The 11951-nt window shown below is 36.4% G+C and overlaps 1 protein-coding gene across 1 annotated transcript; it reads left to right on the plus strand.

Annotated features, from left to right (window-relative positions):
- Window positions 1-5680: 5680 nt before the first annotated feature.
- Window positions 5681-11721, plus strand: LOC108705900 (DC-STAMP domain-containing protein 2-like). Its single transcript, XM_041586189.1, has 15 exons — window positions 5681-6176; window positions 6334-6504; window positions 6589-6690; window positions 7198-7392; window positions 7856-7912; window positions 8162-8375; window positions 8553-8710; window positions 8798-8962; window positions 9087-9251; window positions 9376-9476; window positions 9569-9696; window positions 9906-10027; window positions 10161-10254; window positions 10776-11024; window positions 11530-11721. The coding sequence occupies exons 1-15, from the start codon at window positions 5681-5683 to the stop codon at window positions 11594-11596; spliced, it is 2484 nt and encodes an 827-aa protein (XP_041442123.1). The 3' UTR covers window positions 11597-11721.
- The last annotated feature ends 230 nt before the right edge of the window (window positions 11722-11951 follow it).

Genomic DNA, 11951 nt, shown 5'->3' on the forward strand with positions numbered 1-11951 from the left:
CAAATCCCTTTTTCACTTGTGTATCACCTTCAGATATTGGCTGCCACTTATTTCCCAGAGCTCCCAGAAGGCCAAACATTAAACTATTGATAAAGAATAGAGAAGAGAGTATCCCAACAAACAGTCCAAGATCAGGTGCATGTAAAAACCACATTGCAAGGTAGGCCATGGGTTAAGTTATTAGAAGGGGAGCTATCGCGAAAATGAAATTGAATATAACGTTCAGCATACTGAAACTTTGTAAATACAATCAATTAAATATTCTGCATGGTTTCTGAAATAATCAAATGTATGTTCACTATTCCTCTCTCAGCATCTGTTTCTCTTCATTCTGTCTTCATGCAGCAGTTGGGCGTCAGTTAGATCCACTATATCTTATAAGGGGCTTCCTTTCCTAGCAGATTAATTAAAGCTCATTCAAATAACTGATTCTAGTACAGGTATAGGATCCCTTATCCGGAAACCCAATATCCAGAAAGCTCTGAATTAATCCAAATTTTTAAAAATGATTTCCTTTTTCTCTGTAATAATAAAACAGTAGCTTGTACTTGATCCCAACTAAGATATAATTAATCCTTATTGGAAGCAAAACCAGCCTATTGGGGTCATTTAATGTTTAAATGAATTTCTAGTAGACTTAAGGCATGAAGACCCAAATGACGGAAAGATCCGTTATCCGGAAAACCCCAGGTCCCGAGCATTCTGGATAACAGGTCCCATACCTGTACAAACAAAATCTAACAAAATAACTGCCTTTTGCACAAATTCTGCATGTAAAGAGACAGGATTTCTGGTGATTTTAATAGAGTGAGCTCTAATACATCTTCTAGGCAAAAAGAGCCCCCCTATAAGATATATACGAATGAAGAAAGATAGAAGAATGAAGAGAAAAGATGCTGAGAGAGGGATTGTGAAGATAAGCTTCATTATTTCAGAAACAGTACAGAATTTTTAATTAATTGTTTTTAAAAAGTTACTTATTTTAGTATACTGAAGCTTATATAAAAGTTTCATTTAAGTGATAGTTCCCCTTTAACAAACAAATATAGAAAGTAATTGCACAAGGAACTAAAACATGATGGAATATAATAAGTTGAAGAACTAATAGTGCATCCAAAAAATTCACATAATAAAATCTTTAAACCTATGGCAGAGCGTTTGAGACTGTTGTTTATATAGGTAGTTTATGCTGGGAAAAGGCAGTTACGGAGCTGCACCTTCTGTTTTATACAGTGCACCATGCTTCTGCATCGTGCATTATTAATCAGAGCCTGGAAGACAGACAGGCTTTAGGGGAATAAGCTAGGGATCCAATAAACTGCCTTTGTAGACTTGAAGTAAGACTGATATCCTATTCAGAAAGCTGCCTATTTCACTCAGTCTCCTGTTCAATAGAACTGCCCGCTTGAGGATTTCTTCAGTTACTCCATTTGTAATATCCCCATCCCTCAGCACCTTCAGTTACTCTGCCCCTCTTTTACTGAAGGGTAGCCGTATAATTAGTCCTACCTGTGGTTCAGGTGATACAATGTAAGAAAATGTGAAAGAGCTTAAGTTTTTTTTTCAATTGATTGCTTTTTTAAAATCCAAAATCGGGTTCAAACCGTCACCTTAAACCCCATCACTACCTGCGGCATCATCCAGTCTTATGCTGAGTTACTCTTCTCCTTAATACTGTACCTGTGGGAAATAAAGACTTTATTTAGATTCATGTCTATCTGTATTATCAATTCAAACACTGTATTGATGCTGCTTACCTATTTTCTGAGCCAGATATCTCTGGGATTTGCTTGTTGTATCATCTTCTGCTTATGCGAGACATATTAGTTACAGATTTTTATTGATCAACTACCTGCATAATATGGATTTTATCAAACAAATACAAAACTGGGCAAAAATATATTATATTTTACAATTTTGTGCAATTGTTGAATGTGCACATCAACTGGTGACACTTCTGATTGGCTGAGCCAGGAGAGTAAAATGTCTGTTTGGCTCTAGGAGTCTGACAACTCATAAAATCTTCAGTTGGACATTTTAAATAGAAACAACAGTTGATTTGTGTAAAACTGATAAAGGGAAACATTTTCAATACGGAAATATTTATTTTCCTTTGCTTTTATTATTTAAGGTTTCTATTTTTCAGGCCACATTTTAAACCTGCCTTTGTGTATACTCTGACAGAGAAAGGAAGTGTAAATGGAGCATCAACATTTATTACAAACTGAAATACACAATAAAAACACATGTGCATGGGCTGTGTGCTTTATTCATTTAGCTATGACGGTAAACAATTTGTCTCATATGATGTTTAAGTAATATTTATATTTTAATTATTTCAGTTGGAGGAACGGAACATGTTGTGAAAGCTTAAGCGGAGACATACTATATATGATTGCAAAGTTTACATCTGTGGGTAGAATAGTAAAGTAAATGCTGCTATAAATAAATAAGCAAGGATAGCCAGTCATATTTGACAAATGTGTACTCTCATTAGTTGGGGCCATTGTGATTGAAGAGGTTATTTATCAAAATCCTAAAATATCTTTTTGAAAACTACTCCAATTCCGCACGTTTATCCCCTTATTTATCAAGACTTTTTTCAGAAAATTTCCTGTGCGGGAAAAACTCGAAAACAAAACGTGAAAAAAATCAAATCATACAAATCTTTCCAATTTTCCACCCAAAAACCCAGCGCAGATCAAGACATCTTTGGGACTTCTCCCATTTACTTATATACAACCTCGGCAGGTCTGAGATGCCGGATTTTTGGATTCAGACTTTTCCATCCTCAAGGTATAATAAATTCGAGTTTTTTTTTTTTTTCCACTAAAAATTTGAATTTTATAGTATAGAGAACTCAGATTTTTCAAATTTTTGGCATTTAGACTTTAATAAATAATCCCCTAAATATTAACCAAAATAAACATTAAAGGGATGGTTAACCTTTAAGTTAACTTTTAGTATGTTAAACACGGCCAATTCTAAGCAACTTTTCAATTGGTCTTCATTATTTTTTTTTATAGTTTTTTCAATTATTTGCCTTTTTGCCTTATTTGACTCTTTTCAGCATTCAAATGGGCATCGCTGACTCCCTTCTAAGGGCACTTACTGACGAGTGGTTGAAGCTGCGCTCCCCTGCGTTCTGTTTTTCAGCGTTCAGCCGCAGGGGAGCGCGGGAATAGACGCATTGAGCTTTTTTCAATGGGGCTGTATTCACAAAGGCGCAGGTTGAGACGCAACATGCTGCATTTTTCCTGCGTTTGGCGCCTGCACGCGCCTGTGTGAGTACAGCCCCATTGAAAAAAGCTCAATGCGTCCATTCCTGTGCTCCCTTGTGGCTGAATGCTGAAAAAACGGAACGCAGGGGAGCACAGCTTCAACCACTCGTCAGTAAGAGCCCTAAAAAACAAATGCTCTGTAAGGCTGCAAATGTATTGTTATTGCTACTTTTTATTACTCATCTATCTATTCAGGCCTCTCCTATTGATATTCCAGTCACTTATCCAAATCAATGCATGGTTGCTAGGGTCATTTGTACCCTAGAAACCAGATTGCTGAAATTGCCAACTGAAGAGCTTTTGAATAAAAAGCCAAATAAAACCACAAATTAAAAAAAAACAACTGCAAATTGTCTCTCTACCTCATACAAATTTATCAAAGGTTAAAGTGAATTTCGAATTCCAAAAATTCAAATTTCAAGCTATTTTTTGTGTATTTCAACTAGGGAATAGTCCAAACAAATATAAAATTTGAATATCAAAATTTATCTAAAAATTATCTAAAAATTCGACTTCAACCATTCGCCATCTAAAATCTACTGAACTGCTGTTTTAGCCTATGGGGGACCTCCTAGAACCTATTTGGAGACAATTAGTGGACTTTGAAAAATCGTAGTGGGAAAAACTTTGAATCGAATTCGATCCAATGCGCTATTAATTCAATTCCTACTATTCAAATTCGGCCAAATACGGATCTATTCAAATGAAAACGGACCTATGCAGCCAAAAAAAAAATTTCGGTTGGTTTTTTTGAATTCGAATTTCGAAGTTTTTCAAATTCGAAATTTGACCCTTGATAAATATGCCCCTAAAAGTTATCTCAAAGATGAACAACCCCTTTAAGTACAAGCTATTCACAGGATAAAATGCTACAGAATTTCAATTGCTTCCTGGAATGGTCACCATGAAAAGACAGCAATCTAACTAGAAACGTGTGACGTTTATGGCCCTAGACATTCTGCTGTTGAACAAAAAGACTAAGCCAATACAGAGGAGGCCAGTCAACAGCAACATGAATGGATGAAATGGAAAATTTTTATCCTAATGCCAAAAGCAAAAAAATCTATTATATCCTGAAAGTGTGTTGAAAAAGCTGTTGATATACAATTTGTTTTGCATTTCATATGCGGATATGCGGTGCAGAGGATCATTTTTAAATAAAAATATCTATTTTGAAACTTGGATAAGAAATGACTTAAGGAAGACTGCCATCAAGATTGAAAGGAGGTTGTTCACCTTTAAATTAAATTTTAGTATGATGTAGCGAGGGATATTCTGAGACAATTTTCAAATAGGTTGAATTTTTTTTATTATTTGTGGGTTTGCGTTATTAAGCTTTTTATTGAGCAACTCTCCAATTTGCAATTTAAGCTGTCTGGTCCAAATTACCATAGCAACCGTGCATTGATTTGAATGAATCAGGAACAGAAATATGAAGCCTATGAATAAGAGAGGGACTGAATAGAAAGATAAGTAATAAAAAGTAGCAATAACAATAAATTTGTAGCTTTACAGAACATTTGTTTTCCAAATGGGGTCAGTGACCCCCGTTTGAAAACTGGAAAGGTTCAGAAGAAGGCAGCAAAAAAAAAAAAAACGATTATATATGTATATATATATATATATATATATATATATATATATATATATATATATATAAAATGAAGACCAATTGAAATGTATCACATAATAAAATGTAATAAAAAATGAACCCCCCCCTTTAAGCAGTACAACTATGGCTTGGCAATAAACTGATATTTAACTAAGCAGATAAGTCAGTATTTATACAATATAATACTGGTCATTTACTTGGTGCAGTTTTTCAGTATTTTTCTGCAGTATTTATTTTTCACCTTTTTTAGCTCTTAGCCTAGCAGGTAGGCAGGTTTAATTCGGACAAAAACTTTAAACTTGATGGATGTACATCTTTTTTTTAACCTCAGTTAATATATTACTCTTTCACTGATGATTATCTTCTGTGAAATTCAGCACTATTATGATGTCATTGGAGTTCACCGACCTGGAGTTCAGCACCATTATGATGTCATTGGAGTTCAACGACCTTGAGTTCAGCACCATTGTGATTTCATTGGTAACCATAGCAACAGAGTGAAAGTGTTTCTTCTGGATGATCCAGTTCCTTTGTGAGGTCATTGTCTCTACCATTGTGATGTCATTATTTGCAAGCAGCACAGCTGTGTTTCACAGACTAGTGAGATTCAGTTAGTGCTAGTGACAAGTCATTCAGTTAGTGCTGGTACAGACAGTCAACAGATTATTTGTACTGACACTAACAAACATAATTAACACTAAATTTACACTAACAAAATCTAATTTAATTTTAATCTTATTTACAAACTTTTCATAACTTTTTTTTTAAAAAAAAAAAACATTTTATCATGGAATCAACACGTCAAGGATTTTTAACTTGTTGTGAAGAATGCGGCATAATACTCCAGCAAGGCTGCACATACACCCTCGAGGGATGCCAAAAAGTGTGCAAAGATCTCTTGAACATATGTAAATGCTGTGCGGAGAGTTGCCCATGCAGCCTGAAGTGTCTGTCGTCATGTTGCCCTAGGTTTGGTGACACGACGCCAGTCACTCAGGTTTCAGCGTTGGATAGTATTGATGACGTTTTAGATAAGGGAAAGGCGACACTTAAGCTTAAAGAAGACAGTAAGATCAGGAATGTGCTGAGCAGCTTTTTTGCCTTCTTTTGTGGCCTCTTGCTCACCTCTGTCTATGGATTTACAGTCCTGTTTATACTGAATTATAACCTGTACTTCTGCATTGTGACAACCACAATAATGGGATTCTTCCTATCACTGGGTATGGCTTTCTACGAGACCGTTCGCGTTAATATGCTGCTTATGTTGCTGCAATTCTTCTCAGGTATGTAATTGCTATGTAATATACATGTGTAGCTTTTCATACAATATAGTACAGAACCCAGTTATGTATTAAATATTCCACTTTTCTAAAAGACAATACTTTGTATTCCTGTAGCTAAGCAGGATGCTGTACTAATACAACTTTGTATCTTTCATAGCTCATGGAAAGGAATTGCTCTTATGGCTAGGATTTATCATGATCTTTACTGGACCGGGACTGAATACATTAGACAATGTCGGCAGAGTAGGAGATACAATGCAGTGCGGAATGGAAAAGTTCGTAAACCAAACAATAGATATGATGCTATTGATGCAAAAGCCTTTGATGTGTAAGTAACTATTTAAGGAGTGACTTTAGTAACCAAACAGCCTCTCTTGCTTTCATCTTCTCAAATGTGCATATTATTTTTCAGTGTTCGCAAATTCGATCAAGAAACTTGCGGAGTCGTTTAAAGGAGTTGGAGATAAGGCAAATGATGCCTTGGACAACTTGTCTTATGAAGTGAAGCGCATAGGTGAGTTGAGAAACATGGGAATAGGGTGTATGCAGGGAATAGGGTTTAGCCAGATGGATAGTGGTATTTGGAGTCTCATATACGTTTTTGGGTCAATTCTTAAAGAGCAGCTTCCTAAGTATTTTATACTCATTTTGACATAGGATTTGGGTATTGAATTGGAAAGGCATCTCGTGAATAGCTGAACTAACTAGTTTCCACTAGTCTTGAGGTCCTTTTCTGTTATTATTTTGATTATATTATTTTCTGAGCACTTAGTTAACTGATGTTACATCTCATGTGTCTTGTATGTCTATGACTGGGGGCAGATGTATCAGGGGCAGAACTTCGAAGTAATGGGAGTTTTTTTTTAACTCATAACTTCGAAAGTCGAATAAAAAAAGACCAACCAAAGTTTGCTATAGGTAACTGCCCATGGGCAAATTTGCCCAATGTTAATAAATGAGCCCCAGGGTGTCTTGTAAAGCTCTGTACCAGTTCTTCATTCATTATCATTTCTCTTCACAGGCCACGGCTTACACAGAGTCTGGTTCAACTTGTACAACCTCAAAGAAATATGCAATGAAGCTATAGGGGCTCCAGACAAGAAATGCTTTGAGATATTTAAAAATGGCAAACAGAATTGTCTCAACGTGATGGGAAAAGGTGGCTTCATATGCAACGTCGTAGATGCCGCCAGCGTACTGTGTCACTTGTCTAACCGTAAGCATCAGTTTGTAACACGTTGTAATTAACACTCACTGTAGCTCACTTGCTAACAATAGCGCTAGTGTCAACCCATTCCACTTTGCAGAGAACTTGCTAAACTGTGAAAATTCGGCAAACACATTGAAGTCAATGGGCATTTTTTCCCCTCCCTTTTCCATGAACTATACATGACGGTGAAACCTGGTGAAAATGTTTAGCCGTCACTAGTAATAACCCATGGCAACCGATTAAATTTTTGCTGTCACCGATCTGCCTGCAGCTGTCTGGACAATGGCAATTGGTGATTAGTTGATATCGGTTGCCGTCCAGACACAGAATTGCCTAGTGTTCATAAATGAGCCCAATTGTGACGGTCTGCACTTACAGTAGCACACGCATTCATAACAAAGCATAGTATGATTTCACATGGTGTCACATGGCCCTGCTTGATGGATTTGTTTCCTTTCTATTTTTACAGCTGTTTGCGTTGCGCCCGCCTTCGTTCAGTTCTTGGCCAGGAGCCACAAGACAAAACGTAAGCATGACTTTATTGCATTACAATGTTGGTCACTTTATTGCTCTACTTGCTCTGTACATATTTCTATCACAAAGAAAACAGGTAACAGAAATCTCTGTTTCCTCAGTGTAGACTTATCAGGCTGATCGAGCACATCTAAAGGAAATGGATAAAAATAACTTTATATATTTATGCAAGGTGTTTTACAGTTACCCCTCACCCAAACCGTTAGTTGTTTATGTTTCAAACCTTTTGCCTCTCCCACAGCCATCCAATGGATGATACAGAATTTCAAGGAACAGTTTGCTTTCAACATGACAGTCAACAAAGACTTCGATATCACTTTCAATTCCAGCAAAAGCATGTTTCAAGCTGCGCGAGATATTTTAGAAGAAATAGATAACCAAATAGCCCCCTACAGAGAGGCGGCCAGCATGTTTACCTACTTCATATTTTTCCTAATCTTAAACTTCTATGTCAAGTGAGTACAACAAATCTTAATGCATGTATTCTTTTTATAAATGTATTATCGGTGCAAAGGTTCTGCTTAAAGCAAATGGAGTCAGAATTGCAGGTATATAGACATATGGGGAATATAAGTGGGGTCATATACAGTATATTATTATGTGTAACCTGATGTTTTATTACTTCCCACCAGGGCATTATGGTATCGCACAAGTTATTTATTTGAAAATGCCTTCGACAATGTTTATATAACAAGGAATTTTGTCGAGTTAGATGCGTTCAGAGCCCGGAGAGGTGCTGAAATCCTGATGCCTCTAAATAAAAAAGAAAGCGCAAAACTCTACCGACCAGGTAAGACTTTTACACAGTGTGCAGTGATATCTATCTATCACTAACATCAGTAATATCAGTAATAGTTTCTCTTATTTGTCTCTACAGCTTCATTATCTCTTTCCAAGAAGGAGACGCAAGGATATATGTATGGCATAATCACTGTTTTTAGAAACTCAATGCTGGCATTTACATTCATGTGCGTGGATTACGGTATATACTGGATCTTGCAAATGGTATATGCCATACTGGGAAGAGACCCGATAGTAAAAGGTTAGTAATCATGGCCAGCTCCAATGTAGGGATATACAGTAGTTTACTTCCTCTCTAATATTTGAAGAAGGAGAACAACAAGTTAGACCTGATGAAATAACTGCCATATCTTTTCTTTTCTTAGCTACTACTCCCATTGGGAGAGAGAGTGAGACTAGTTTCTTCAGTGAGACGATTCATTCCCTGGCTAATTCTTTAAATACCATGCAAGCGGACTCAACAAAAACCGTAGCCAGTAACTGCCTGGTTGTTCCTGCACCACCAAACCATCAGCAATACATCATTCTTGGTGAGAAATAATAATTGAAAGAGAAATACCATTTGAGAATAACATGATATAAATGTTAAAATAGATTCCGAAGATTGCTGGTCTGCAGGTTAATCTTACAATAAACAAATCTCTCTTCCCACAGGAATCGTGCATGCGGTAGCCTTATTTGTCTGTATATTTGGACCGTATATTCAAAGACTGCGACACTCTATATGTGCATACTACTATCCATTCCGTGAGCAGGTAAGGGTCATTGCTCTCGACCTCTAATTCACTATATGGAACTCAAATAGAAAAAGAACTGACTTTAGGCATTTTTTTCTATTTTTATCTAGCAAAGAATCTGTTACTTGTACAATAAGCTGATGACCAAGCGTCACATCTTGACAACCAATTTGAAGAAGTCATTGAAAGCAACAGGAGACACGGGACATACGAATATCTTCAATGTATTGGCATTAAAGTACGTTATGTATATCTTACTTGTAAAATTATTTCACTAGGCTAAAATATATATATATTTGCAAAACAGAACATAAGATAAAAAGCCAAGGGGGTTGAAACCTTGTAAGATGAAAAAGGGTAATATTTCTATTCAGAAACCTATTTCTATATATTATTAATCAATTGTACCTACTAACCACCATTCTCTGAATGACCCTTATTTTGTAGAGTACCTTTGTTGCGCAAATCCCGGCTAACCAAAGGAACACAGTGTTGTACATCATGTGCCAAGATCTTCCAGGACTTTAACAGTTTTGAATTCCGACCATGCATCACCACTGGCTGCAAAGGTAGGGTTTTTAATGTAAATCTCAACATGGTACCTGTACCCATCCAAAATCCAAGCGGAGTCCCCAGCTGACAACTAACTCCATTATTAGTCCTGTAACATGTTTATATTTACCTTTGTTTGCTTCTCCACAGCTCTTTACTGCAGAGACTGCGCTGACATTCTGAACAATACATGTATCATGTGTTTGATGCCTTTCACTTATGACAATAACATAGATGTTGAGATGTAAGTTCCTCTGGAATATTTTTTGTATTTCTCACTAGGGTCCCATCTAAAGTGCTAGATATGCAAACCAATATCTTTTTTCAAAGTTCCCCTCAAGCTTCCCAGGTCTTTTAGCAGATACAAATAAAATGTATTTATGCACTGCTATTCACATATCATTTAGCATTTGCAGATCATGGGATATGCTATAGTTGTTTCTCTGGCATGGTAACATGTATTCTATTGTATTTTTACATGGTTATACATAGGTGCTATTCCTCCCCTTCTGCCATCTTGTTGTTCAATACCCTTGTCCCATTGCTCCCTAGAGATAGCTTGTAAATGCTGGGCCACTTGTGACAGAATGATGTTTGTGAGTTGCTCTGTCAATGAAAAGAAATGCAATGGGCTCTGTTAATGCAACAAAATATGTCATATGAGGGAATGCAATGGGATCATGAAATATTCCATTTAAGACTCCTTTATACCGGACTGCTTTGGTTTTGTTTCATTTTCCACTCGTTTTTCTTTATTATCATTAGGGACTCCAGTGATGAAGAAGATATCCTTGTATGGATGCAGACACGGAAAAATATGGAGAAGACGCACACGGAAAAGAGGAAGCAATTGAAGAAGCGTATCCAGTATACCAAAAGTGACATAAAGACTCGTGCAAAGAGAGGCGGTATTAAAAGTCAGGACTTACTTAAAACAATTAAGGAAATGGAAAAAGATTACATGACCTCAGAGAGCACCGACAATGAGAGCAGTATGAGCAGTGATGATTCAGAGTAAGATATGATTTCTTTGTCTTGTGTGATGGTCTGTGGCAGTAAATAATTTAAGACTTGGGCAGTGCAGGGGCTGTGTCCATTCAATATAATGTAATACAGGTATGGGACCTATTATCCAGAATTCTCAGGGAGCTGGTGTCTTCCAGATAACGGATCTTTCCGTAATTTGGATCTTCATACCTTAAGTCTACTAGAAAACGATGTAAACATTTAATAAACCCAATAGGCTGGTTTTGCTAATAGTAAGGATTAATTATATCTTAGTTTGGATCAGGTACAAGGTAATGTTTTATTATTACAGAGAAAAGGGAAATCATTTTGGAAAATTTTGATTATTTGATTATAATGGAATTTATGGGAGATGTCCATTACGCAATTTGGAACTTTCTGGATAACGGGTTTCCGGATAACGGATCCCATACCTGTATTACTACATTAGTTTGACAAACCGTCTGCTGGTGATGCTCTGTACTAACGTGTTGTGTTTTTTCATTGATTACAGTGAGATGGACTTTGAATATCAGGACAGATCTGAATCAAGTGGCAGCTCTGATGAGGAAAGTTCATGAGAAAATCCGGAAAACAACTCAGAAGCTGGTAGAAAAGACTGTAGAAAATAATCATCAGTTGAAAGAAATGTCTATTTACAATTGCTTACTAAACATAATAATCAAAATAAAACAATGCACACATATATGAATGTCTTTTTTGTCTTTTCTTTTGGTTTATCTACTGTTACAGAATATGCCATGTTTTAATTGAAACTTTGCTTTTTATGGTACCGATTTTTTTTTTGACCTCTTGAAGCACTTAAATAAAGTAGTTTGTGCTAAACTTCCATGCTAGTAAGAATACATTGTGTAAGGGATTTAGGAGTGTTGATCCTGAGATACAGAAGCTCTGGATAATGGAAGAAGTGCAGTA

This window comes from Xenopus laevis, chromosome 3L, assembly GCF_017654675.1.
Source record: "Xenopus laevis strain J_2021 chromosome 3L, Xenopus_laevis_v10.1, whole genome shotgun sequence".
Lineage (NCBI taxonomy): Eukaryota > Metazoa > Chordata > Amphibia > Anura > Pipidae > Xenopus > Xenopus laevis.

Coding starts and splice junctions, on each gene's coding strand:
- LOC108705900 (XM_041586189.1), top strand. CDS start 5,681: ATGGAATCAACACGTCAAGGATTTTTAACTTGTTGTGAAGAATGCGGC. Junction 8,963..9,086: donor AAGAGACCCGATAGTAAAAG/GTTAGTAATCAT, acceptor TTCTTTTCTTAG/CTACTACTCCCATTGGGAGA. Junction 10,028..10,160: donor CATCACCACTGGCTGCAAAG/GTAGGGTTTTTA, acceptor GCTTCTCCACAG/CTCTTTACTGCAGAGACTGC.